General features: G+C 57.6%; 8 protein-coding genes across 8 annotated transcripts; 3 read left to right on the top strand and 5 right to left on the bottom strand.

Annotated features, from left to right (window-relative positions):
- Nucleotides 1-104: 104 nt before the first annotated feature.
- Nucleotides 105-5146, bottom strand: F5144DRAFT_114710 (uncharacterized protein). Its single transcript, XM_066782163.1, has 2 exons — nt 4415-5146; nt 105-4326 (listed from the first exon to the last, which is right to left on the bottom strand). Exons 1-2 carry the CDS (start codon nt 4818-4820, stop codon nt 371-373), a joined length of 4362 nt encoding a protein of 1453 aa, XP_066646433.1. The 5' UTR covers nt 4821-5146; the 3' UTR covers nt 105-370.
- A 606-nt stretch (nt 5147-5752) lies between these two features.
- On the bottom strand, nt 5753-7471 carry F5144DRAFT_545003 (uncharacterized protein; the record flags this gene model as incomplete). The annotated part of the gene is made up of 3 exons (XM_066787334.1): nt 5753-5970; nt 6028-6832; nt 6884-7471. The coding sequence occupies 3 exons, from the start codon at nt 7469-7471 to the stop codon at nt 5753-5755; spliced, it is 1611 nt and encodes a 536-aa protein (XP_066646432.1).
- A 517-nt stretch (nt 7472-7988) lies between these two features.
- Nucleotides 7989-9404, top strand: F5144DRAFT_114474 (uncharacterized protein). Its single transcript, XM_066782161.1, has 2 exons — nt 7989-8312; nt 8367-9404. Exons 1-2 carry the CDS (start codon nt 8093-8095, stop codon nt 9128-9130), a joined length of 984 nt encoding a protein of 327 aa, XP_066646431.1. The 5' UTR covers nt 7989-8092; the 3' UTR covers nt 9131-9404.
- A 271-nt stretch (nt 9405-9675) lies between these two features.
- On the bottom strand, nt 9676-11950 carry F5144DRAFT_618547 (major facilitator superfamily domain-containing protein; the record flags this gene model as incomplete). Its single annotated transcript, XM_066791924.1, has 3 exons — nt 9676-10985; nt 11220-11760; nt 11933-11950. 3 exons carry the CDS (start codon nt 11948-11950, stop codon nt 10099-10101), a joined length of 1446 nt encoding a protein of 481 aa, XP_066646430.1. The 3' UTR covers nt 9676-10098.
- Nucleotides 11951-12054: 104 nt separating this feature from the next.
- On the top strand, nt 12055-13780 carry F5144DRAFT_590267 (uncharacterized protein; the record flags this gene model as incomplete). Its single annotated transcript, XM_066790143.1, has 5 exons — nt 12055-12120; nt 12244-12678; nt 12910-13160; nt 13238-13452; nt 13515-13780. The coding sequence occupies 5 exons, from the start codon at nt 12055-12057 to the stop codon at nt 13778-13780; spliced, it is 1233 nt and encodes a 410-aa protein (XP_066646429.1).
- Nucleotides 13781-14279: 499 nt separating this feature from the next.
- On the bottom strand, nt 14280-15798 carry F5144DRAFT_114448 (uncharacterized protein). Its single transcript, XM_066782160.1, has 2 exons — nt 15458-15798; nt 14280-15383 (listed from the first exon to the last, which is right to left on the bottom strand). The coding sequence occupies exon 2, from the start codon at nt 15362-15364 to the stop codon at nt 14498-14500; it is 867 nt and encodes a 288-aa protein (XP_066646428.1). The 5' UTR covers nt 15365-15383; nt 15458-15798; the 3' UTR covers nt 14280-14497.
- A 189-nt stretch (nt 15799-15987) lies between these two features.
- On the top strand, nt 15988-23083 carry F5144DRAFT_599544 (uncharacterized protein; the record flags this gene model as incomplete). The annotated part of the gene is made up of 5 exons (XM_066791017.1): nt 15988-16031; nt 16094-16475; nt 16556-17400; nt 17455-18814; nt 18986-23083. The coding sequence occupies 5 exons, from the start codon at nt 15988-15990 to the stop codon at nt 23081-23083; spliced, it is 6729 nt and encodes a 2242-aa protein (XP_066646427.1).
- Nucleotides 23084-24838: 1755 nt separating this feature from the next.
- On the bottom strand, nt 24839-26697 carry F5144DRAFT_641296 (putative amidoligase enzyme-domain-containing protein; the record flags this gene model as incomplete). Its single annotated transcript, XM_066792763.1, has 2 exons — nt 26143-26697; nt 24839-26079 (listed from the first exon to the last, which is right to left on the bottom strand). Exons 1-2 carry the CDS (start codon nt 26489-26491, stop codon nt 24839-24841), a joined length of 1590 nt encoding a protein of 529 aa, XP_066646426.1. The 5' UTR covers nt 26492-26697.
- Between the last annotated feature and the right edge of the window lie 545 nt (nt 26698-27242).

Raw genomic sequence — 27242 nt, 5'->3', positions numbered from 1 at the left:
CACAAAAAAAGTAGAAAGAGAAAGCAAGGAAAAGGGAGTGTATGTTGTGTCTTCTGGAAGAGCCAGATAGCCTAGGCCCCAAAAAGGGCGTAGTCGAAATCTATAACGACGGAGGAAGAAAAGGGAAAGACAAAAAGCCTTGGTTTCCGCGTCGAGCCGCCTTCACTCATTCACCATATTTTCTCTTCTCTTGCCTTGCCTTGCCCTGGAGACGCGCAAACGTGTTCGCGTCAAGGTACATTAATACAATGATATGTGGAAAAAAAGGAGAGACCTGTATGTCGTAAACCGAATCGAAAGGAATGAAATCGTGAGGGTGAGTTGTCGTATGGTAGGTGGGTGGGTTGCGGTTCGCGACACGCGATTCTCCTTAGGCACCGACGGCCTGCAATGGCGGACTCGGGAGCCGATCGCTGCCTTCAGCGATATCGTTGTGCTCCACCCCCACCTCTTTCTCCTTCTCCGCCTCGATGATGGGCGACGATGGTGGCTCGGGAGTAAAAAACACTGTGTTGCGGCCCTCGCGACTGGGCGGCGGGCTGAGCTCGAAATACTCGACAGCGTCCGTGTCTCCGTTGGCATCGTTCCCCAGCTCCCGTTCTTGCTCCTCCTCGCCGTCAATGGGCGGGAGAGGCGTGCGGTGCCCATCAGAGAAGCTGACCGCCGCGTCGCTGTCCTCATCAGATGGCAACGCAAGGTTGCCATTGATGCCCCTGGCGGCAGAAGAGTATTTCCTATGCAGCTCCCTGAAACTCTTTGCTGTGGCAGTGCTTGCACTGGCGGCGGACCCACGATGCTCGCGATCCCGCATGGACCGCGCAGACAAGATCGACTGGAAATCAGTGCCTTCTGTTACGCCAGTGCGACTGCTGGATGAATCGTCCCGGTGCAGCCGCTGGCGGATACGTTCCTCGGCCGCGAGACTCTGCATCTGAAGCTCGTTGCCAAAAGTGATCACCGAAGCCTTTTTGCCGTGCACCACAAACGATCCGGTCCCCCGAGGTAGGACATCGGGAGCATCCCGGTTCGCGTCGTCAGACAACGTGGCATTCGATGTCGAGTCCTTGGCCCTACGGTGCCGGTGGTGCGAGATGTGACCAGCACTTTCCCTGAGCGTGCGTTGCAGACTGCGGCGAATCTTGCTCCGCTCGCTTCGGTCTGCGGGAGTGCCGCTGGAGGGGCGCTCACGGCGCTCGGGGGTCTCCTCCCCGTCCACGTTCTCGTTGGTGCTCCGGGGGTCCGATGAACGCGATATTTCGGGCTCGAGAAGCCCGGCTTGTTCCAACAGGCCCCGCTCGCCAGCATCCACGTCGTCCGACTCTTCGAAATCGCGCTTCTTCGGGGAGGTGGATGGCCCAGCCTCGTTGTTCGGCGGCGTTCCAGGGACGGATACCTCCGATCCAATCGCGGTTGAGACCGATGTCTTCCTCGGGCCACGGTGATCGGATGCGGCGCCTGGTGAAACCCATGAATCTTCTTGGCTGACGCTCGCACTAGTAGGCGGTGTTTGAAAGACCTCGGTCACCGGTGAAGAGTCATCATCCGACTTCGCAGCGACGGAGGATGACCTTGTCAAGGACAGTTGTTCTGGAGACCGTAGGCTCTTTTGAGAAGCAGAGACGTGGCTGAGCTTGGACTCTTCCCGGGTGAGAGTCTTAGCCGGAGTATCCGACTTTGTGTCTGGCGGAAGACCGAGAAGTTGACGTTCTTCCTCCATATCGAGCTGTAAAACATCGCGATGGCATTTGAGCTTCCAAATTTCCATGCGCGTCCATTTGAGTTGTGCCGCCATGCGTGCGGCTGAAAGCAACATTTGGTCCCGTGTCTTGGGCGATATTGGTGCGAGTATTTGAAGATGCCGTGAGTTGCGAAGCTGAGACTCGAGAACCCCCTCGACTTCCTTCAGCTTCTCATCGGCATCGATGATCTTCTGGCGCATGAAATCCCGCCGAGCGGCCAGAATATCCTGAGCCATTTGGTGGTCGATCCGGCTGCGGGTCACCGTCACTTCGCCCGAGGGAGTCTGGATGACCTGAACGTCGCCACTCCCGGATCCCCTGATTGCGCGCCGGCTCTGCCCGTCGTAGTTGCCTCCTATGACGCCTCGCATCCGAACGCCAGACGTCCTGAAGGCGGCGGCGTAGTTGAGCTTGGCTAACCAGTCGTTCATCTCCTCCTCGTCCTCAGCTAGGAGAACCTCCTCAAGCCCGCCATGCCTGACATACACGAAAGCGTGCTTGTGCTTGTTGTAACTAGAATCCAGCAAGGCCACCGCGCCGTCTGTCGAGATTAGAACATCGGGCTTGAACTGATCCAGAGGCGGCTTGAAGATGCACGGGTCGCTATCATGGCCCTTCTTAAGGTGATCTCTCTGTTGGTGCATCAACTGCTTAATCCACGTGGTGTTGCGGAAGAAGTAGAGGTGAGCACCGGTAAGGATGGCACCCCACTCTTGCCATGGTGATCTCGTCTTCTTCTTCTTCGCATCCTTCCGCCACAACAAGCCAACCTTGGTAATTTTGATGTCCACGATGCCAGGGTGGGCTTGCTCCGGGTTCGTAACCGTCTTCTCCGTCATGAAAGCGTCAGGGCGTGACCTTGCCGAAACTATCTGCAACACACCGGTCTTGAAAAAGGTTCTCTGGAGTTCCTTCATGTTAAGGGACTTGACAGTCCCGAGGTAGCCGTATGGGTCATCCAATTGCATCACGTCCTTCAGATTGGGCCGGAGCAAGTCCAACTTATGATCGATGATGAGCGTGTAAGGGTCGACCGGCTCCTTCGCCACTCTCTTGGCGGGATCCGGAACGGCGTGTGGAAATATGGACTTCTTGCGCGCTTTCTGCGCAATTATCCGTTCGCCGTTGATATCCAAGTCATCCTCAACGTGGATAAACGGAGTGTATGTGATGTTGTCGTAAAAAACCTCCAGGATGTCATCGAAGATGCCCTCCCCGTGTGTGTTTTTCAGGTAATCGGCCTTCTGCATCTTGTGCTTGTTGTTTTTGTTGAACACATCGGTGTGGAGGATGAGGAGAGAGAAAGCGATGAAGTAAGCTTGATCTGGCGATGAGTAGATCCCGGGGTTGCATTCATGGTACCGGTTCGCAAACGCCTGCACGAAACGGTCGATCTGTTGCGTCTCCTTTGGCAACTCTGCTTCCATCAGAAGCTTTCTCAGCGCCATGTCCATTGGGTCACCAAAGAACAAGAAGCCCCGCATATAACTCCGTAATACGGACTGCGAAAATGGGTCGGTGTTCTTGGAGAGGGCTGCTGCCACCACACTCCTGCTGACAACATCGAGGAGACGTTCAAGATATTTCGCCGGCGTGTCATCCTCTCGGCGCTCCGGGAGATTAACGGACTCGCGAGGAAGTTGCAGAGAGTTGTTTTTGGACGCGCTGGAGCCTGGCGTCATAGGGGTTAATGTTCCTTGCCGAGATGCCGCCATGTCCGAGCCCTGGCGCAGCCGGCCGAGACCGAGAAGATCGCTGAAGCTCTTTCGGCCCGTCGATATCGAGGTCCTTGTGGTTGGAGGGGCTAAGTGATCATCCACCGAATCCCGCGGGGAATTCCTTCCCAATGAGCTCATAGTCGAGGACCTACCCCTTCTATGTATATAACTCCGGGTTGGTGAAGATTGCCCAGATTGCCGGGAGCTGGGACGGAAGAGAGCCGTAGCCGGGGATGCGGCCGGCCTCCCCAACATTGCGGTCCCTGGATTCGTGGGAGGTGGTGTCGTCACCCCGTTCCTCGACGGCGCCCTTGACTGCGTCGGGGTGAATTGGCTGCCCCGTGAAGCATTGGCGCCAGACCGGTCGGATGCGGCAAAAGACGAATTCGAGAGATTCGAGTCCTCTGCGAAGGATGGCTTGCTCTTTGGTTGGAGGTGTGCGATAGGAAATAACGGCGTCGGCTGCTTGGGTTTCCTGCGCGGAAGTCTAAAAAAGGTGGTTGTAGTGTGAACTGTGTGGGTAGTCGTCGTGGTAGTGCCATAGACCCTGTCCCCCGAACTAGCATCCGACCTCGAAGACTCGGACAACCTATTGGGAGGTAGTGCCAATGCCGACGAGCGCTCATCTCCGTATGGTGGCGGCCCGTGGGCGTGCGAGAACGACGGGCGGTTCGGTTCGTCAAACGACACACTATGTTCGGGGACCCTAGAAATCCGCTCGTGGCCGACGGACCTGCCGTTCGCCTCGTTCGCCTCATCCGTCCGGGAAAGTTCGCCCGATCGACGTAGTCGCCCAAAATTCATTCGAGACGTTTTCTTTCGAGGCCCGACGGGATTGAAAGTTGGGGCTGTCGTGATGATTTCCGGAGCTAGAATTTTGTGTTAGTACCAATACCTCGAAGCTCGGTCTCTGTGTTTCGGGGGGCACAGCGCGTAATGCGAAAGGGTGACACGTACGGCGCGGTACTGGTGGGGGTTTCTGCGCCGCGGCATGGAGTTTCGCCTTCGCAGCCAGCTGAGAGTCTGACGCGTTACGAAACCTCAGCATCGAAAAGCGTCGGCGTTTGTGAGAGTGGTCGGAGCCAGCGACGGACGCGGGCCCATCGGCGGGTTCGACTATGGAAGGGACGCCATGTGTAGATGCCACGGAAATGCTATCTCGGGGAAGGTCGGACGAAGAATTGGGGATGTTTGGGGATGTCGAATCTTCTGCTACCGTTGTTAGAGCGGGCAGGTCGGCGGTGGACCCGGAGTTGAATGTTGGCGGCTGCTTTGGGGTGGGCGCAGAGAGAGTGTCGAGCAGTGAATGGCGCCGCATATCGCTCTCACTGGCCATGATGCCGCGGCGTCGCAGGAACGGCATGATTATAGTTCGGCGCAATCGTCATAGTCCATCGAGACGACGAGACGAAGAATCGGTGGGGCGGTCTCGATCAGGGTTGTAACTCGGAAATAAGGCGAAATCAGGTCCTCTGAGCAATCGGGCAGTGGAACGCAGAAAAGGTTTGCGCTGCTGGTATAAACGAGTGAATTGATGGAGCGCGGTATGTTGTGCACCGATGGTTGCAGGCAGGTCGGATGGGATGGCAGGTCGTCGGATTTGATTCCGGGCTTGTCGAATGACGGTTTTGGGAAGACGAATCTTCGCAACAAGGGGGTTGTCCAACTTGCTTCCACGAACAGTCGCTGCCAAATGCTAAACCAAGGAGGTGGGCTGCGGTGGGCCAGGCTGGGTCAGCATGGTCAGCTCCTTCCAAGCTGAGCGACTGGGCGCGACCCCACTTACCTACGCTAATCCCCTTAGAGCCCAAGGGGCCCGGAGCAGTGAACAGGGTTCCACCTGGCTGCATTTCGCATTTGCCCCTTGCGCCCATGCCATGCACCAACCGTCCGATTCGAAGGAGAACGAGTGGGACTTTATCAATAACTAAAAATGTCCGGAGTTAATGAGATGGTTGTTTGCTAGAGATGAATTGCTCGAGAGATGGATGCAATCTGCACAAGTAAGCATGCCAGTTGTCAAATTTAATCCAATGCTGAGATGTACATTAGAACATGACAAAAGGTGGAGAAAATGGCCCCATGAGGACCCTCGAATGTGCATCAATCATTATTCGTACGCTTCTGTCCTTATCGACCGTGCGGCCCCAAACCAACAACGCCTTGCGCCTATTCGTATTGAATATCCATCCAAACCGGACGTTCCCATCCAAACCATAAAACCCCATTACAGTAGTCCGTCCCATGCTCCATTTAAACGCTGGTTGCGGCACCCTTCCTCCAATTTTGCCATCCTCACCGTCTCCGTTTTCTAAGATCTCCCCACCGATCCGATGTTTCCTGTGGTAGAGACTTCTCTATTCCGTTGTTCCCGAGGAGATAATCGCCGAGGTACTTCAAAGCGTTCAACATCTCCTCACCGGTGGGGACAATGTTGTCAGTGGGTACTAAGAAACCATAGCTCCCGGTGTCTCGTAGCTTGATTTGGTAGCTATACCGTGCTTGGAGTTCGTCTAGATTTGGAAGTTAGGTCTCCACGCTTTCGGATGATTGCGGCACAGGGGACTCACGGTAGAACCAGTCGATGGCTGCGCCGCCACCCGCCTCGATACGCGGAAGCGAGCCGCTCGCACTATACGTCCGAGCAACGGCACCCTCGCACGCCGAGGTGACGGTGTACGGCTCTCCGCTCGAAAGCCGGATGGCCTTGGCCAGCCCCACAGCGAGCTCCTCAAGGTTCTCGCGGTTGGGTGGGTCGATGGAGCAGGTATACGCGTACGGGAAGAGCACCTGTTGGGAGTACGAGTGTAGGTCAAGGAAGGCGACAAACTTGGTCCCGTGTTCCGTCTCATTTCGGGCCCATTTCGCGAGCTCAGACGCCTCAACGGCCTGGAAAGGCTGGTCCCCGCCATAGCTCTCTGAGCAAGGGTCGGTTTGGTGTTGGGCGGCGTCCCACCCGTGGCCGAAAGCATGGTCGAGATCGAGTCCGCGGCAGAAGCGCATCTTGGTCACTTGCCTTGACTTACGCCAGAGACGATCCGTCTGCCAAGTGTATTCGTAGCCGTCTGGGTTGAGAACCGGGATGAACACTATGTCGAAGTGTTCAAGAAGTTTGGTGATCATCGGCTCGTTGTTGTATGACGTGACAACCGACCACAGCAAATAGCTCACGGAGCTCGTCGAGATCCATTCGCGGCCATGGAGACCTCCGGTAATGAGGATGGTCTTCCTCGGCCCCTTGTCTTCGTTGTCACTGCTACGAGCCCCGACTCGTAAGGCATAAACGTCCCTGCCTTCGTACGACTTGCCAATGCTAGTCATGCTCGCGATAGATGGAAACATGGCCTCCAGTAGGCGCATCCAGCTCGTGATCACCTAGATGGGTCAGCATCAACAGCCTCGAAAATCGGGAACGGCTCATCTCACAGCCAAAGTCTGGTAGTTCTGGAAAAAGATATTCCCCACCCCGTCCAGCGACGTCTTCAGTTTGGCGGCATTAACCATGCTTGACTCGATCCGGGATTTCTCGGCCGATGCTGAGGGGTAGGTCGCCCACACTGCCGCGGCGACATCCGGGACCAATATCGACGGCTCCAACGACTTGGGGAGCAGGCCAAGGAGTCCCAACACGTCGCCCTTGTCTAGCCTGACATCGACATATTCCGGCGTAAAGGCCCAAACGTCGAGGAACATCTGATCGACCGCCTGCGCGAGCGCACCCTCCTCCTCGGAATTGGTGACGTTGAAGCGCACCACGACATCATTCGAATACCTAGATTGCAGCTGCGCACCAGGCCCCGGGACCTTTGTCCTCGTCGACGGTTTGCCGAAGACGACCTCCACGGCGCTATCGCGCAGCCATCTCAGGAACGGGAAGACATGGCCGGCGGGTCCGGTGCGGGCCTTGCGTTCGTAGAAAGATGGTTGGATCCCAGCGCTGTTAACGGTCGGCACGGCGAAGATAAGGGCGAGGGCGACGGGTAACGCGGCTGTTATCTGTGTTGGTAGTCGCATGTTTATTATCTCGGACGTGCAACGTCGAGGTCCATTGGAGTGCGAAGTTTTGATATGAAGAGTGTCTCAGGATTGGTTTGGTGCGAGTCCTGGTTCAAGTTCTTCAGGCAGGTAGTTCTTGCTTGCCACCCACCACCGAAACCTGGCTGCCTCAAAGATGGGCCAGAACCTTGGGGCCCCACAGCTGTGGGCTGCCGTGGGCGCTGGGTGCGTGGCTGCCACTTTTGGACCCGCACAACTGCTTAAGCGAGCTCAGGCACTCACCGAACCAGCCGTGCCTTGAGCCGTGCCAGCCAAGAACCAAGAAACCAACCAAGAACACCCGACAACGGCACAAACGGCCGGAACCTGCTGCACGATTGGCCATCGATGTCGCGCCAGAGATGCAGCACACAGTGGGGCGGGCGGTTAAGTGCCACTCTCAAGACCTCATGGAGGGGGACTCAGTGGACTCGGAGTATGGCGGCTGTAACCATAGGCACCTTATGAGCTTACCTAACCCCGCGTCAGGTCTTGCAGGCGGTCAAACTACCTAAGGCGGGTATCACAGTATATCAGGCCGCCACTCTACTTACCATCGAACTGAATCGGTCTGTTTTCTCTTACAACGAGAGGTAAACAATGTCATTCGGTGGCAGCATCAAGTCGTTGCTCGACACATATGCGAACTGCATCTCGCTACTCAAAGCCTTCGGGCGTGGCCGTGAAGAGGATGGCTCGGTCAACTCTGAAAAGCAACGTTCCCATCTCCGCAAGTCCCTAAAGTCCGACCGTTCCTCAATTAAACGGGCATACTCTTCTAAGTTGTCTGCCTCAGGGGACCGTTTCAGGAAAGGCGACGGTGAGTGCGCCTCACTACCTAAATGACACTGTTCACTCGCTAACGCCAAATCAGCCCGGGCAGTCTCGGCTCTGGATCGAGTCTTGAAGAAACTGAAGGGCGCAATCACCAGTCTCCTCCGCCTCTCTGACAAGAAAGATGGGCTCGACTTGGACTATCAGTCACTCATGACCCTATCGAATGGATCGAGAGCCGATGCGATCAAGGCGATTGACAGCCTCTCACGCCGGCTCTCGGGTCCCTCTCGATCCTCAGTAGCGTCGTCATCCAAAACTAAATCATCATCCAAAACGTCTTCATCCCGGCATAATGCTAGGTCAGCATCCAGGCCACGGTCTGTTAGTTCACGGCCAACAAAGAAACCCCGGCCAAAACACGCAAAGGAAACGCCAGCTCCCGCTCCCAAAGACGGCCGGGAAACGAGCAAAGATCGAAAGCAAGGTACAGAAAAGTTACGCAAGCGGCCACAGCCAGTCACGCCGCCTCCATCAAAATCACCAGATACAAAACACGAACATGACGATACAAAGCACGAACATGAAGCCAAGCTGCCCCAAACAACAATCCGACGCCCTGCGAGCCCTGGGATGTCACAGTTGGCTGTGCCAAACAGGATATCGATACTGTCGTTCGCCTCCGACAGCACCAAGCTGGGGGAGATCCCCCAGAGGAAATGGCAGTCAGTCATGCAATATGGGGCAATTGACCCGGACGGTGACGAGTATAACGTGCGCCCCACGTTCCCGCTGAAGCCGTACACAGTTGAAGTCAAGGAGAAGAGGTTTTTTGGCTTGTTCAGTCGGAAGCGTGGAACATGAAAGTCCTTGTGAGTTCCTTTCTTGGAAAACAGGAAGCAGTTGTGGAAGGGTTGCCGGCATACCATTGCCAACGGCCGGCCTCCAAGAGCTCGTTTAACCTCAACCCGAGCTTGCGTCTCTGTAGGTAGATGAGACTTTCTTCTCGCGCCCATCGCAAGCCAGCATGCGAGGGGCATCTTCCATGTTGAAGGGTGGGGTCTCATCTCCTGCCAAGTTGTTCTAGGCCCTGCCACGCGGGGAACAACTGAAACATCGCGTTCATCGTCAGCTCGCTAGAAGCCAATAACCCCAGATGTTGTTCTTGGCTCTCCCCAGTTCAGCCCTGGTGGGTTCTCTGGCAAAGGTCGATCAAAGAGACAAGGCAGATCTATTTACAGTTGGCTTCTGTGGTGTACCGCCTATTTCCGGCGGCATCACACGGAAGCATGAGGCCAACTGACTGTACTTTGTACCAGGCGTTAGTGTTGATACCTCTGATATTTACTCAAAACATGTTGTTTATTCGTACACTTCTTGCATCACACTCGACCTAGCTCCATACCGGTATAATGATACTAGATCGGGCTACTTTATACCTATATATCTTGCTCTCTACTTCGACCCTTGCTAAAGCTCTACTGATCATAGAAGACGCGTTTCCTATCCTTAAATCCCTTGCAGAGTTTCATCTGCTAGGAGGGTTAAGGGTACATGTAACCACTCACATTCAGTGATGTGAATCTCATGAGATCTCCCAGGACTTACTTAACAGTACAGCCTGCCATCCTCAACTAACCACCACCTCATAACCACCCACCCCAGCCGCATCAAAGTGAGCCGAGCCCTAATCTCCAACTCCCTTACATGAATTGTTCCAGCGAAGCAGAGTGGCTTTCCCCCAAAATATGTCGTGTTGTCATATATCATACTAATACATACAGAGTTGAGATCATATCAGCATAATACCCAACCACACACACACACCACCATCAAGCAATCCACCGCCACCCCTTCCCCTTCGCATCCGCCCACCGTACCCCCGCACAACACACAGTCGCAGCCATCAACAGCGCCCCGTCCCAATACGCCACGCTAACATACGCCCGCGCCCCCTCGTCCGGCGCCCCAAGCAGCTGCCCGCCCACGGGGCTCCCAAACATAGTCCCCAACCCCCTCACCATCAGAATAAACGCATTCACAGCCGCATACTGCCTTATCCCAAACACATCCGCCACCAGCGCCGGAAACAGCGCATAATACCCCCCAATCGCAAAACTATACACCACCACAAACGCCAACCAAAGCCCCACCCCCAACCCCCCCTCCCCTTCACCACCCACCCCCCGCACCCCCAAACCACCCGCACTCCCCAACCACAACCCCAGCACGCTCCCCCCCGCCACCGCCATCGTCACCACCAGCATATTCTGCCTTCCCCACCGGTCCCCGACATACCCCGTCAGCACGCGGGCCACGGCATTGACCGCGCTGCTGGCCGCGAGCAGGCTGGCGCCGCGCGACGCCCCCAGCCCCAGCACGACGCTGTACGACGGGATGAAGGCGAGGGGGAGCTGCGCGCCGGCCGCTTGGAGGAAGGCGGCGAGCGCGGAGAGGAGGAGGGTGGGGTGCGTGGAGAGGGGGCGGGTGAGGTGTGTGGAGGGGCGGGAGGTGGCGATGGGTTGGGGGTTGGTGTTGTTGGGGTTGGTGGTGGGGGTGCCGGTGCCGGCGAAGCGGCTGCGTGGGACGGACCAGGCGATGGGGAGCCCGGCGATGAGGTTGAAGATGGCGTAGATTTGGAGGGTGCGGCGGCCGCCGATGGTGTTGAGTAGGGCGCTGAAGGCGGGGGAGAGGACGAGACCGCCTGCACCGCCGCCGGCTAGGATCTGGGGAGGGGTTAGTAGGGGGGTCCCTGGTGATAGTAATAGTTCTAGGTCGGGCGGCGTGGTAAGGTATTGATATGGAAATGGAATAGAACTTACAATACCCATGGCTGTGGCTCGGTGGTTGGTGAAATACTCGGGCGCGGGAGCCAGGAGTGGAAAGTACAAGAGAGACATCCCAAGACCGACCAGGAACCCCTGTGTAAGCAAGAGTTGCCATATAGAACTACTGGCCGACGCAAGCGCGAAGCCAACGGACATCATGAGCACCCCCGAAACCGTGATAGTCCTAGTCGTCAACAGACGCAACATCCTCCGGCGCCAGACCCGCGAAGCAGGCGTGGCCGGGCCCCAGATACCGTGCTCGATGCGCGAGATGACCGGGTTTACGAGGATACCGCCGGCCCAGGTCAGTCCGTAGCACAGCGTGCCCACGAAAGCGAGTAAGGCCGTCGGCGGTGAGGCCTGGCTGGCGGGCGAGGGCACCAGCACATCCTGGTCCGGCGATAGGTAATACTCCTGGAACACGCCGAAGCACTGGTTGTACCCGATGGTCAGGGCGATGGCCCCAAAGGCGGACGAGACCACTGCCGCTTGCTTCTTGCGGGATATCGGCGGCAGGATCACGGTGGCGGCCGGGGTTGGGGATTCGGGCCCGGCTTCCCGGGCGGTGAGCGGGATTGTCGGGTTTCGTGCTGCCATGGCGGGGCTGGGAATGGTAAATTCAAGGTGGTTTAGAAAGGGATAGGAATAGGTGCATGTTATGTTACACTGTTGGATGACGTTTATACAGTTAGTTCGGTCTAGTTCGGTAATAAGGTAGGGAAAACTCGGGTTTATACACCGGGCCGAATTGGAGGATTCAGAGGGAGCAGTGCTAACAAACGTGGCCGAGTAAGGGCCGTAGCGTTATTTTATCCCTGTGAAGGACGAATAGGCTGACATTTCCTAACAGGGGCATATCGTTGAAATGGCGGGCTCAGTCCGCTTGAGTTGTTGAGTTGAGTCTTGGACACTTCTATGTTTCCGCCTACATACAATAAACCTCGCATACACCAGTTCAATATGAGATCTGTTTGGATGCTTCTGGGTTGCGCACTGAGTGTTCATGCGGTGGGGGTTGACAGATGTGTAAGTGACTCCTTGGGTTTGTTTCTCATAATTCAAACAAGGCCTTTGGAATCATAAATTAACACTAAACAGTGTGCTCAACTCTATCGGGAGCTCGGCTTAAAAGTCAGCTTTCCCGGCTAGGCTGTTTATAACGCCACACAAGACTCGTACTGGTCTCTGCAAGAGTTTGGGCTGAAGCCAGGCTGCATCCTGCGGCCCTCAGTGGCCCAAGATGTAGCTCGGGCCGTCTCAGTCATTGCCGCGAATGACGGTTGCCGTTTTGCAATCAAAGGCCAAGGCCATGCTCCCGCAGCTGGTTTTGCAAACATAGACGACGGCGTCACGATCGACATGATGGGGTTGAATACCACAGTCCTAACCCCTGACAGTTCGGTTGTCAGAGTCGGAGCCGGAGCTGCTTGGCTCCAGGTCTATCAATACCTTGACCCTTTCAATGTTTCAGTGGCTGGTGGGCGCAATGGCCTGGTTGGTGTGGGAGGACTGACCCTGGGAGGAGGGATTTCACACTTCACTACCCGTGTCGGGTGGGCTTGTGATAATGTCGTCAATTTTGAGGTATGAGTTTCCTTTGAGTGGCAGTTCTACCCCAGTTCGATCAGCGCTGACCTTGAAAAGGTTGTTCTGGCCGATGGCACCCTCATAAACGCGAACAAAACTCACCACAACGATCTTTACCGGGCACTAAAAGGGGGCGCGAACAACTTTGGGGTTGTGACGCGTTTCGATCTCGGCACATTTCCTCAGGGCAACATCTCCGTCTCGGGCTTTGCCCATGATATCTCTCAGCGAGGTTCAGTCTTTGAGGCTTTCACCGACATTGCAACGTCTCCGAGCTTTGATATCTATGCCTCCCTCGTTACCGCGTTTCGCTATAACTCTACTGCAAAATCGTGGGTCATCAGCAACTCGGCCGTGTATACTCGTCCTGTATCCCATCCACCGGTTTTTGATGGGATCGCCAACGTCCCCAGCCTTTCAAACAGTTCGCAGATGACCTCGCTGGCTTCATTCGCAGACGAGGCTCCCACACCACCCTTGTGAGTTGGGCTTCCGTTGGGCTTCCGTTCATCTTTGATTTCAAACTTTACATGAGCGAAAGCTGATGAGTACCAAGAAACTGGCTCTTTTCCACAGTGACTTTGAAACCCTCCACTGAGTTCATGCTCGAGGTGTTTGATATCCTCAACAGCACCTTGTACGCCGTCAACCCCCAAGGCGGCATCGTGTGGGCCATCGCCTTTGAGCCACTTCCGTCGGTTATCTCGTCTTACGCAGCCAAAAGCGGAGGCAACGTTCTCGGCACCCGACCCGAAGACGGAAATAGTTACGGTAGGTCTCCGGTCATCACTGGCCCCCTAGATAATGAGCTTTGCTTACCCAACATACAAAAGTCATACTTATCTCGGCGCTTTGGCCGAACTCTGCGGCAAACGCGGCAGCTGAAGAAGCCTCCCGCCGGGCTATCTCCAGAATCGGAACCCGAGCCGAGGCAAAGGGACTACTGAGGAAGTTCCAATATCTCAACTATGCTGCACTGTATCAGATACCTCTCGTTTCTTACGGCTCCAAGGAGTTCGAGTTCCTTAAACGGGTGAGCAGCAAATACGATCCGTTTGCCTTGTTTCAAAAACGTGTTCCTGGGGGCTTCAAGCTTTAGACTGGCCAAGGAATGAAGGCAACTTCAACTTTAGAGCAGCGGGCCCTTTAATTCCATGTTATCACCATTTTGCACATTAATCTTCCTTATCCTGCTGAAAAGGATCCAAAACTGGTCGCTCTGAGGACAATATACCGCCCCCTTTTGAACAACAACGAAGACAAAAAGATATCGCTATTGTGGGGAGGCCGTGAACGTGAATCCGGAACTAGGAACTTCGAGGAGGTTACTGATATATCTCCCTTTCGTAGTTCTTCCAAGGCCTACCTAAAAGGAGCCTAGTCTTCATTCACCCTACTACCGCTATATTACGATCAGGAATACGGACTTATCGAACGAGCGGTAGGCATTACGCCCAACTATCTCGATATTCTTCAGGTCGTTGTATGTTGGGTATAGCGCCTTGTTGAGACACAGTTTTCCTGTACAGTAAGCAAGATAAGGGTCCAGTAAGCCTTAGGGCACAGCGGTGTGGGAATAAGTCATATCAGTAGCCGCCGGGCCTGGTCCAGCCCAGGCGCCTTCCGAAAAAGTTCAAAACACTCCCTCGCTTCCTCAAAGAAGCCCTCTCTCTCCCTTGTCCAGTTAGCCTTTTTCTCTTCACCTCCCGGGTCTGAGATCTCCACCAACTCCCGCCGCGCAGCTGCACCGACCTCGTATAGAGACCTAGCCGGATTTATTGAACAAAACAAGACACCAGCATGTCGCTGAAGCTGCTCACACGTCTTGGCCGCGGGTCGGCACGATCAACTCACAGTCCTCGTCCTCCTCCTCTCCTTCAGCCCCATCTTCCCAAACCTCAAGCGGCTCCACACCGACGTCGTCTCCAGTCACATCGTCTTCATCCAGCCCGAGAAAGATGATACCCTCCTCCCCCGGCTTTTCCCCATCTCCACCGGCTGCCCCTTCTCCAACGCCATACAGCGCGCCGTCCCGATACGGCTTATCCGTCAGGATCCCCTTCCTGTACCGAATCTCCTTCAGTCGGTACGCAAAGACAACCGGGCCATCGCTCACGAAGCGCTGCCCGCTTTCGAAGCCCTTGAAGCCCTCCGCCTGGGGCCCGAAAGCGACAAACGGGAGTCCGGCCGCGCTCCCGTCAAAGCCGGCCCTCATCTTGCCCGCCTTGCCCTTGCGCACCATCTCGACCACGCGCGCGCCGTGCGCCACCTTGACCCCGGTGACCATGTAGAGTGGCTTGCGCATGGTGTGGCCGGCGAGGTAGCTCTGCACCTCGACGACGGCGATGCTCTCCCTCATGTAGGCGTCGCTGGGCTGGAAGGACCAGGTCTCGAGCTTGTCGAACTTGGCCGTCGTGGCGCTGGCCTCGCCGCTGCTGGCGTTCAGCTCGAAGCCCAGGCTCTGCAGGAACTTGAACCACAGGCCGCCGCTGCGCTTTGAGTTTCTCTTGAGGACCGTTTCGAAGTTGTTCTGCGCGATGGTTTTCTTCTCGCTGTCCGGAACCGGGAGGGGGTGTGTGTTCAGTGTTTCGCTGGGGTCCAGCGGGTCGGTGAGGATGCTGCCGAGGACCATGGGCCCGTCTGGAGAGCAGTCGAACCCGTGAGTTGCGAAGTACGACTTCATTTCTGTCGAGTGAGAATGGCTTTGTGTGATAGTTGGGTCAGTCTTGAAATACAGAACAGGGCAATGATATGATGCCTGCTTTGGAACGCGCACCGCGGGGATTTCCTGGGTGCATGCAGTGGTCCTGACAATTCAAACAAGAGCCCTCTGTGCTTGGCAGCTGACCGTCACAAGGGCGGGGGTATGTACAAATCCGAGGCAAGGGCTGAGCTCAACGACTCCTTTCCTTAGAGCGGCGCTTCGAGATGCAAACGTATTGGCCGCCCCGCGCCGCCCCGGCCTGGCGTAGCCTGCCCACCCAGGCCGATCCCCGAGGGCCCATTGGCCCCGGCAGTCTCTGGTGTTCGTGAGTACGCGCCTTGCCAGGCGAGCTGAGAGACGGAGCCGCATGCATGATCCGTCGAGCTCTCGCGCCACGTTTGGGGATCACCGCTATTGGCCCCCCCCCCCCCCCCCCCTTAAATCAAGATGTATACACTTCGTGTTCCTCCACCACAACATCAGTTCAATTCCTATTACTCTGTATCACACGCGGGGCCTCTGCCGGCACCAACTACAAGACGCCGGCTTCGCGAGCACCAGTTGAAGAACCCAACACGCCAGCTGTAGCAGCAGCCTGGAAAATGGCTGATCCCTTCAGCGGAACTGGCTACTACGCGTTCAAGAGGTATGGGGATCCGCCCCGATGTAGGACTGGAGTGCCAAGGACTCACGAGTTTTGGGCAACAGCCAGGAGAGCGCAAAGAAGTGGGAAGAGCAGTTCCGCAACTTCTGGCGTCCCATCGGCCCGCACTGTGACGCCCGGCGAAACCAGGGCCAGGTCAGGGTGGCGGTGCTGGACACGGGGATTGACGAGGCTGCCCTGACGAAACACAAGGAGATCATCAGAGGAAGGAAATGCTTCCTTTCTTACACCAAAACCGGCGACGCCGTTGACAGCGATGGCAGCGATGATGACGACGACGACGGCGACGTCCCCGACCAAGACCCGACTCGACATGGCAGCCATATCATCGAGCTGATTCTGCGCCTTGCTCCCTGCGCGCACATCTACGTTGCGCGCGTGAAGAAGGACCAGACGAACCCCATGGATCCAAACGGGGTCGCCAAGGTAGGTACCTACTTACTGCACACTCCTTGGCTTGCCAGTATCTTGGACGGGCCTGTCTCACGCGCTAACCACCTTGATAGGCTATTAGATATGCAGTCGAACAATGGGGCGTCCACATCATCTCCATGTCCTGGGGCTTCGAGCAGCGCCACGAACCCATCGCGCGTGCCATCCAAGACGCTTTCAAAAGAAAGACCATCATGTTTGCCGCCGCGTCGAATCTCGGCGCGAACGGGCCCAAGGGCTACGGGGTCACCTTCCCAGCATGGATGCCCGAGGTGATTTGCGTCAACGCCTCGGATGGCTACGGGAAGTACTCCTCATTCAACCCAGAGCCGAGGCCGGGCAGCTTCAACTTCCTCACGCTCGGTGAGGCCGTCTTGGCCGCCGAACGGTCGGGGGGCGGCGGCGACGGCCCGGCAAAACCCGAAAGCCGTCTCACCGGGACATCGTTTTCCACCCCGGTCGCCGCGGCCATAGCGGCTCTGTTCATCGAGTTCGTCATGCAGAAGCCGCTGAGAAGGGACATAAAGCTGCGGGAGGAGGTTGTCACGCGGGATGGCATCATCAAACTCTTCGCCGGCATGAGCGAAGACAAGGTCCAAGGGTTCCGGTACCTGCGGCCCTGGTGTCTCATCCATTGCGAGGCGCGTTCAGACGGCCATGACTGCAAGACATGCCGCACCCACGCGGCGGAGAGAGTCAAGGAGCTGCTGAGCGGCCCGCTGCCCGTGGCGGACGATTCCGCGCGGGTTCCCGACTTGCCTCACGCGCCCGAGGCAGAGCTCGGGTCCCAGATCAACGAGGGCATGGACGTGTGTCTCCCCGAAACCCGGGTGGAGCTCCTTGAGGACATCCAGGCTTGGGTGGACGATCCCAAGGGGAAGCTGCTCTGGTGGCTGACCGGGATGACGGGAACGGGTAAGTCGACGCTGGCTCGCACCGTCGCGGCCAATCTGAGCGCCTAACAGCAACTCAGCGCCTGCTTCTTCTTCTCGAGAAACCATCGGAGCTGCCACGACGCCTCGACGTTCGTCACGAGCATCGCGTACCAGCTCGGGAAAGCCTCCCCCGTGCTCGCCAAAGCCATGTCGGCGGCGATCGCGAAGGACGGCGATCTGGCAAAGCTGGAGAAGGGACGCAGCAGCCAGTGGGAAAAACTCGTCCTCGAGCCGCTCTCGTTCCTGAGGACCGGAACTGGGCCCCAAAGAGTTGTCGTGGTCGTCGATGCGCTGGACGAATGCAACGAGGTCCGCGACATCATATCCGTCCTACGGCTGCTGGGCAAGGCGGACAGACCCGACATCGGGCTGCGGGTCCTGCTCACCAGCAGGCCCGAGAGGCCAATCGAAGAGGAATTCTGCGACGGCAAGGGCCTGTTTTCGAAGTCGTACCGCTTCGACTTGGGCGAGATCCCCCGGCCCACCGTCGACAGGGACATTTCGACCCTCATCCGGCACGACTTGGAGAGGCTCAAGGCCCGACTTGGCATGTATGGCCTGCCTAGCGATTACCTGGACGGCCCGCTCGTAGAACGGTTGACTCAAAAATCGGACGGCCTCTTCATCTACGCCAAGGTAGCATGCGGCTATATCGACGGAGGAGACCATCCCGGGCAGCAACAGTCCACGACGCCCAGGCAGCGACTAGACCTGGTCCTCACGGACGAGGGCTTCAAAGACCTTGACTCGCTGTATGCCAAGATCCTGGAGCGTGCCGTGAGCGGGGATGACGAGAGCCTTCTGACGAAGCAACTGCGGCAGGTTCTCGAAGCGCTCGTAGCCATGTTCGAACCCACGCCGGAGACGGCCTTCCGCAAGCTGTGTCCCGGCGGGCTCGATCCTGTCTTGGTGAACGCTCGTCTGGGCTCCCTGCAGTCCGTCCTGGTGGCCCGGGACAAGCCGGTCCAGGTATTCCACGAGTCGTTCCGGACCTTCCTGCTTAGAAAGGCGGACCGACGCTTCCTGATCGACGAGAAGGGGGCACACCAAAGCCTTTTCGGGACCAACCTGGCGCATTTGTCGGACGTCCAGAACCCGGCGCTTAAGAAAGACATGTTCAACCTGGCGCGTCCGGGCGTTATAATGGACCAGATTGAGCTGCCCGGGGTAGAACGAGATGGCTGCGTCTCTGCAGAAACCCGGTATGCATGCCGGTACTGGGTAGACCATTTGGATATGTTGGACATCCCCGACCGAGCAGCTGTCGGCCTCGTCGACGATGGACCGGTGCATGCGTTTCTGCAGCGGCATCTACTCCACTGGATCGAGGTCCTCTCGCTGATCAAAAGCCTGCCCAAGGGGTTGGCCATGATGGAGAAACTGGCGGGGCACGCCGAGGTAAGTTCGAGTTGTTGTTGTTGTTGTTGTTGTTGTTGTTGTTGTTGTTGTTGTTGTTGTTGTTGTTGTTGTTGTTGTTGTTGTTGTTGTTGTTGTTGTTGTTGTTGTTGTTGTTGTTGTTGCCCACTCTCTCTGCCCTCGGCTCACTCGTACCTACCTAATTACATGTAGCAGGCAACAACGGAAACGGCCGGCGGCATTCTCGCCCTGGTCCGGGATGCGTACCGATTCACCCGGAGCCACATGTTTATCATCGAGAACGCACCGTTGCAGCTGTACGCGTCTGCACTTCTCTTCAGCCCGGTTAAGAGCGTGGTGCGGAGTGTCTCCGACCACGAGCTCTGGCCGTTAGTTCGGCTGGGCCCCATGATGCCGGACGACTGGGACCCCTGGCTGCAAACTCTCGAGGGCCACGACGACAACATCAGCATGGTCGGATTCTCGCCCGACGGCCGTCTGCTCGCGTCGGCGGATAAAAGCCGGATCCAGCTTTGGGACCCGGTGACGGGCGCGTGCAAACAGACACTCAATGGTGCCGGGAGGTGCCAACGTTTCGTCTTCTCGCCCGACGGCCGCCAGCTCGCGTCGTGGGGCACGGCCTACTGGATCGTGCTGTGGGATCCGCTCTCTGGTGTAGAAACGCAGCAGCTCGAGAGCGAACAGGCCTCGGAGACCGATACGGTCGCCTTCTCGCCGTGCAGCCGCTGGCTTGCCGCGGCCTGCTACCACGCCGTCCGGGTCTGGGATGCCGCTACGGGCGAACTCACACAGGAAATGGACACAGGCCGCGGAATTAACGTGTTGCCACTCGCTTTCTCCCCAGATGGCCGCTGGCTGGTGTATCCCCATCATTTCCCAACTTGGGATCTCGAGACAAGGGCGCTCGCGCACACGCTGAAAGGCCATTTCCATGACGTCCGTCAGGTTGCATTCTCGGCCGACGGCCGGCTCGCGTCGTCGGACCGGGGGATGTCGATACGGTTCTGGGACCCCACAACAGGCGCTTGCATCCGCAGCACCGGGCCCAGCGAGGGCCACAGCTTCATTGCCTTCTCGCCCAACAGCCGCTGGCTCATGACGTTCTGCAACAACACAACCCAGCTCTGGGACCCGGAGACGGGCGACTGCGCGCAGACGCTCAAGCATGGGGTGGCCATGTCGGCCGCGTTCTCGCCAGACAGCCGCTGGGTCGCATCTGCCGGCAGCAGTGGCACGATCCAATTCTGGGACCCGGCCACAGGCGCGTGCGTGCGGGAGCTCGAGGCCCACAACGGCAAGGCTATGTCGGTTGCGTTCTCGCCCAACGGCTGCTGGCTTGCGTCGGGCGGTGACCGGGTGGTCCGGATCTGCGACCCCACGCTGCTGCTGAACTCGCAGACACACGATGGTCACTGCGAGACGAACTCAGTCGCAGCCCCTTCCTCGGCTGGTGGCGCGGGCGGCATGGCCCCGGATCGGGACGTCCTTGGGCCGACAGTAGAGGCACAGGTCGGGACACACGAAGAGATTTCCTGGGTTAAGGCCGTGGCAGCCTTGGTAAGACAGCACCCTTGGACGCCAGAAGGGGTAACAGTAGAGCCACGCGTTGAGGAAAGCAACGGCAGCTCCGTGGTCGAGGCGGTCGAGGCGGTCAAGACGGTCGCTTTCTCGCCCGACGGCCGCTGGCTTGCATCCTTCACCCCCGGCACCGTCAAGATCTGGGACCCGGCAACAGGCGCGCAGAGGCATACCCTCAAAGGCCGCCTGGGCGGGATGGAGTCTGTCAGGTATTCGCCCGACAGCCGCTGGCTCGCGTCTTTTGGTTCGGACAGACACGACCCCGAAATCGGGCTCTGGGATCTGGCAACTGGTACATGCGTGCAGACTCTCCGCGGGCACCGCACTAGGATCGAGTCCGTCGTGTTCTCGGACGACAACAGCCGGGTGGCGTCCTTTGGCGTTCGTGAATGGGGTCTCGGTCTGATCCGGCTCTGGGACCCCGCGACAGGAGAATGCACGCGGACGTTGGAGAGCCACCGCGTCGGAGTCCGTTCCGTCAAGTTCTCGCCCGACAGCCGCTGGCTCTGGTCGGTCGGCGCCGATCGCCATGACACACAGCGGCAGCTCTGGGATGCAGCAACGGGCGTACGTAGACGGGCGTTGTGGGCTCGTTGCGGAGATGACCCAGACGCCTTCTCAGCCAACGGACACTGGCTTGTGTCGGCTCATGTTGACCGGAGCGGTGTGAAGTACACCGTCGGGCTCTGGGGCCCGACGCTAGAAAGTACACGCAGGTGGTATGACGGACGCATACTCCGCCTCGAAGGCCAGGACAACTTCAAGGAAGTGGCGCTCTCCGCTGACGGCCGCTGGCTTGCCGTGTCTGGCCCGGGCAATGGGCAGATCCAGCTTTGGCGTGCGGGAAGAGGCGAGTACTTACATATACGCACCCTCCAGGGCGTTTCTTATTCCGAGTGGGAACTGGTCGCATTTTCGCCCGATGGCCGGCGGCTTGCAACGGCCGGCCGCTCGCTTGCATCAACCGACCCGGGAATCCAGCTCTGGGATACTGAGACAGGCAAATGCGTCCACAAGTTCAAGCCGCACCACCACATCGCGTCTATTGCGTTTTCGCCCGACGGCCGCCTTCTTGCGGTAGCTGGAACAGACTTAGACTTCACGGTCCGGCTCTGGGACCCAGCAACGGGCGTGTGCACACAAACCATCGACGACATTTGGACGGCCGCCTTCTCGCCCGACGGTCGCTGGTTCGCGGTGGGGAGGAGCAGGAGGTCTCGCACGGGGCCCGTGATCATCCAGCTTTGGGATTCGACGATAGGCACGTACACGCAGACACTCAAGGGCCACGGCGTCCACGGCTGCATGGCGTTTTCACCCGACAGTCGATGGCTTGCCTCGGTTGGTCGTGGCGTCATCCAGGTCTGGGATCCGGCGACAGGGGCATGTAGATGGACGCTCAAGGACCCTCGGAGGGTTACGCTCGTTGGCTTCCCGCCGAACAACCAATGGCTCGTGGCCTCTGACGTCGAATCGTTGCGGCTGTGGGATCTTCGCACAGGCGCGTATGACACCATTTATCAGCCCGATCCCAAGTATGGCCAGTATTACCAGCCGCATCAAAAGGTCGGTTCAGTCGCATTCTCGCTCGACGGCCGCTGGCTCGTGTGGGCGACAGACCCCGACCACGATAACGGGCAAATCCGCTCTTACCAACTGGCAAAGCAAAAATACGGAGACGATAGGACATTTGGGACAGGTGGTCGCATAGTGTCACTGGAGTTCTCGCCTGATAGCAGCCTCTTTGCAGCGGCTGTTGAAACGACGGCCCAACTCTGGAATCCGGCAGCCGTGGGGAAAGCAGCACGGGTCCGGGTGCTGGAGTGCGGGAGGCCAGTCAAGGCGGCCACATTCTCGCCCGATGGCCGACAGCTCGCGGCAGCCAATGAATGTTCGACGATTTGGCTCTGGGATGTGTCAACGGGCGCGTGTCTGCGAACTGTCGAGGTAGATGGCCGGCACACGCCCAAGGCGATTATGTTCTCGCCCGACGGCAGCCACCTCGCACTCTTTGGCAACGTGGTAGGCTGGCTCTGTTCTCTGGAGACGGGCGTCTGCACACGGGCATTCCAGGGTCATGCAGATGTCAAGGCGGTAGCCTTCTCGCCGACAAACAAGTGGGTCGCGTCGTTCGGCATCGACGACTTTGACCGCACAATTCAGCTGTGGGACCCGGCGACTGGATCGTGCGTCCGGACGCTCGAGGGCCATCGCGACGTGAAGTCGATTGTGTTCTCGCCCACCAGCAGTGCGTTGCTTGCGTCGGTTGGAAGCGGTACGGTCCGGCTCTGGGATCTGGCAAGAGACGGCGACTGGTTAGTGTCGGCTGGCATCACCTCGTGCCGGCTCGTGGATTTGAAAACAGGCGTGTGTACGCACGAGCTCCGAGGCCGCAGCCGTGACATTCTCGACATGGGGTCGATCGGCTTCTCGCCCGACGGCCAGTGGCTCGTGTTGGGCTCCGGTAGCTGGATCCGGCTGCAGGGCCGGGCAGCAGACGCTATTCAAGAGCCTCGCGATGAGCCGGCCTGCCAGGACCACAAGCTTGACATTTGGGGTGCTTGGATTGTGCGCGGCGAGGAGCCCATCCTCTGGCTACCGGTTGAGTATCGGCCGTCGTGCTGGGCGGTCGCTGGCTCCAAGGTTGCCATGGGTTGCCCGTCGGGGCGGGTCTTGATCCTCGACATCGACAACCGCCGGGCCGATCTCTAGCTGGGCGACGGCTGGCCCGCACGGCACCGGCGCTGGCGCGAGACGTGACGGAGAGGAAGGCGATTGCTAGAGGTGGGTCATCTGGGCGGCGAGTTTGTCGAGGCGGGTTGTTGCCGCCTGGTTGGGCTGTGGTTGTTGCTGTGGCGGTTGCTGCTGCGGAGGAGGGAGAGAGGAGAGGCTGGTATGCGGCGTGGTGAGGGCGGTGTGGTAAGGTAAGGTAGTTTGAAGTAATTATAATGCCGTACGGTAGAACTGAAGCGCGTCGCGAGAGTGCGTCGACGTTGTGGGTGCTAATAAGAGAGGTAGTCTGTGGTCTGCGCATGGATGCGGCATCCAACCCACCTACCTAGGTATCCATCAATTATACCCTCCTTCGTTTTAGTAAGTTTATAGAATTTTTTTTTAAAAAAGAATACTAGAAACTAGTAATACACTAGCACATTTATCTCAGGCCTCATATTAAGATTTATTTAGGATAGAGTAGCCTAGGGAGCAGAGAAAGAAGATTGTCAAGGATTCCTAACTGGGAACTGTATCCAGAGGTAGAGTTGTTAAACAAGAGAGCAAGGGATAAGGCAACCGGCTTCAGGGTGAATCACAGGCATTACTTCACTCAATTCCTAGCTAATCCCTTAGACCACTGCGTACCGTAGGTCTGTGAGAGAAGAGGAACTGATCCTTGGGGAGTCCCCCAAGGATGGAGCTCAGCAGAGCTCTCCTTGTAGCCATACATGAACGTCATCCATTCGCCCCAGAATCGCCTCCTTCTCCGTGAGAACCTCCAACCTGCCTGAGTCGTGACAAAGATATATTTAGTCCAGGCTACCTATATTCTATAGCCCTCTACCTTTATACCTAGAGCAACGAAAGGCTTCTCATTACCTCCTCCTCGATAGTACTAACCGTATAAGCTAGGAGGTATATATTAACGCTTTCCTAGTTTACCCTAGAGAAGCGCAACTATCGTCGTACCGTTATAGTAAGTTGAGAAATACGTTGGAGGTCGGAAGAATAATGAGAAGGTAAGGGGGTAAGCAGTTCTAGGGTTTAGGGGGAGAGGAGGGAGGCTACGGCCGTATAAGCGAACCAAGGCCAGTAAGGTTACCAAAGCTAGCACCAAGGCTCGAAGGTCGGACACAGTTAGTTCGTATCCCCGAGCTAGGAACGGGATCCTGGCGCCGAAAATATACCGCCATCGCGAATACGCGGGGTGCAAGCTAAGGGACATGGACTTAATGGGGTGTAAAATGAAGTAGAATGGGCGACGCCTTCCGGCCTCCGTCGCCGGCGCCGTTTGCAGGCGAACAGGTTCTCGGCCAGTAAAACTTCACCGTACGAAAGGCAAGATATTGCATGCGGCGTACTTTAAGTTCAAGTTGTGCTTCGATTCCATGCATTGCCCAACCAAGAACATCAACAATGGAAGCTAATAGAATTCAAGAAAGACTTGGGCACAACCCAAACCCCCAATCGTACCTAAAACAAGGAGCTATCTTGACAGTACATGTACCGGATACCCCTTGATGGCTATCAGCTTGTGATCCCCGCTCCCTTCCGCGACAACCCGTCTGGCCCTGACAGACAAACAACAAGGCAGGCAGCCGGAGACAAGTATCTGCGCCGGCGCAGTGGAATACAGTCGGAAGCGGGCCAGCCCACCACCACTGCAGTCCTTCCCGTCCACCTGCTGCTGCTTTTGGTGCTGTTGGTCCCAAACAGTCGGGACCCCCCAGCACGGGGCAACATACGCACCATTTAGTCGTACCACTCGTCGCCATCGTAGCCCTCCTCCGCCCTGCGCCGCGCAGGCAGACGACGACCGGACGACTCCGCCGGGACGCGTGTGGTGCGCGTGCGGGCCAGGGGGCGACGCACGGGGGACTCGTCGCGGGGCGCGGCCTGCCGGCGTGCGAGGGGCCGGCGCACGGGGGACTCGTCTCGCGCGGCGACATGACGGACGCGCTGGCGTGGCGGGGAGGAGGCGCGCGCGGCCGGGGGGCGGGATGGGTCCCGCGTGCGGCGGGCGAGGGGACGGCGCACGGGGGATTCGTCGCGGCTTACCCGCGTGCCCTGCCGGGCGAGCGGGCGCGGGGCGGAGGTGGGTGAGTCGCCTGGCCACCCGCCGGGGGGGACTTGGTCGCGACGGGCCGGGCGCGCGGCGCCCTGCCGGGAGGGGCCGCGGGCAGGGGAGGAAGCGCCGCCGCCTCCGCCGCCTCGTCCGGCGGTGGGGACGTCGCCGCCGTTGCGCAGGTTGCGCTCTTGTCGGTTGATGCCCTTCTCGGGGAAGGATTCGCCGTCCTCGTAGGACTCCTGGCAGAACTTCAGCCAGTTTTGGAAGCGAGAGCCGAGGCACGTCTCCGGGAGCAGTTTGATGCATCTGCTGAGCTCCTTGATAAGTTCGTCGCCGTGTGGGTAATCTCTACGACGCGCGGCTCTCCCAAAGTCGTAGTTCATGGAGCTGACGTGCAGCGTGAGGGCGAGGAGCACACGGTGGATGACGGTCAAAGCCGAGGCCGCGCCAGCCTGGCGACGAAGCTCGACGGTCCCGTACTTGGTGAAGGGATCGAAGCTGGTCGAGATGTACCGGGTCTGGTTGGCGCCGCCTCTCATATAGTAAAGGAAGGTATCCTGGCCTTGGCTTGTTACCGCATCGAGCTCGTGAAAGATGGGTGCCCAACCATCGCGAGGGACATCGAGATACTCTTGGTGACAGAAATACGTGTAGTTCGGGTCCGCGTACCGGTTGACACGGCGCTCGGGCGGGAGGAGATCACAGAGGGCGTCCTCCCAGAAAAAGGCGCCCTTCGCCATCTGGTTGAGGTCGGTAAGCGAATAGGTGCTGTTCTTTGTCGGCCCGGGAGATACGTGGACGTGGCAGGCGCAGTTCTCGTTGGTCCAGAAGTCAAATGACTCGCCAACAACGTCGAAGATGGTCTTGATCTCGGTTTGCCATTGCTTGTTAGACGACATAGGCGGTGAGATGATCTCGATACCCCCTATATTTTACCGTTAACATATCTGATTTCAAGGATTACTAGCGCACGCGGGGGGATACGTACACCACTTGCGAACATTAGGAGGCTCCGTGAGTTTAAACTCCTTCAAACTGGCGTCGGACTCGCACTTCCAACCATTTCTTGGGCCTAGGGCGGCGTCGATGATTGCCTTGATGGCGGCGCCAACACAGTTCCGCTGGTCCTGTTTGGCGTCGAGGTCCCTCGAGTTGTTGGGAAGCGTAGGGTCCCAATCCCGCCAATAACTGGGCAAGCTGCGCGGGTTACTGAGTGCCGCTTCGTCGATGGCGTTCTCGACATGCGGGAGGAGCCGCACGAAAATCTCAATCTCAACACCAAAGAGCGGCCTCGGTCCAGCCGAGGGAGGTGCCGAACGAGCAATGTTTCTACTCATTGTCGTTTGGTATTGAAGGGGGGTTACTCAAAAAAGGAGTATTGGATATAAGTAAGAAATGAATGTGGGTATCAAGGAGTCTACCTTGGAAAGGAGTGTAAAGGAGTGTAAAGGAATGTATAGTACCAGACAGATGAAAAAAACAAACAAAAGGAGTGTCGAGAGAAAGTCCCGTTTCTCTCTGTAGGCAGGTTGTTGGTACTGAGGGGTGAGTGTTTGAATTAGACACCTAGCCACAAGACGGAGGGGCATCCTTTATAATAGTAGGACAGGTTTATCTAAATTCAGACGGCGGGTTCGGTTAGTCGGTAGGTATGTACCTACTCGTGCTGCGTGCATACCACCAACCAGCAAGATCACCCCGGCCATCTCGGCAGTCGGAACTGAACACACACTCGCAGTCTGCCCCGGGCCATAAGTCCCGTCAGCCGCGAGGCACAAGTGTGGTTTCCGAGACGCCCAGCTTTGATCAGGTACGGTACTAAAACCTTGGGCCCTGACATATCAAGTGGTTGGCTGTTTGAAAAACGTCGCGACCGGAATGGCAAGCTCCCTACGTACCTACCCCATGTTACCTTGGGTGAATAGGTCCGAAGCACAAACCCCTTCAACGGCGGCGTATGGAAAAAGGCCAAGTTGTCTGAGGATAGCCTGGCGAACCTGACACGCCCGCCGCCCGCCGCTTCAACATTGGCCAGGCCGTAACAAGTAAGTACCAAGGGCCGTCCCGACACAACATCCGAGATATCCA

The sequence above is a fragment of the Chaetomium tenue genome (genome assembly GCF_020726465.1).
Source record: "Chaetomium tenue strain MPI-SDFR-AT-0079 chromosome Unknown F5144scaffold_2, whole genome shotgun sequence".
Classification (NCBI taxonomy): domain Eukaryota; kingdom Fungi; phylum Ascomycota; class Sordariomycetes; order Sordariales; family Chaetomiaceae; genus Chaetomium; species Chaetomium tenue.
Note: the sequence above shows the minus strand (reverse complement) of the source record. Positions and strands in the feature narration are given on the sequence as shown.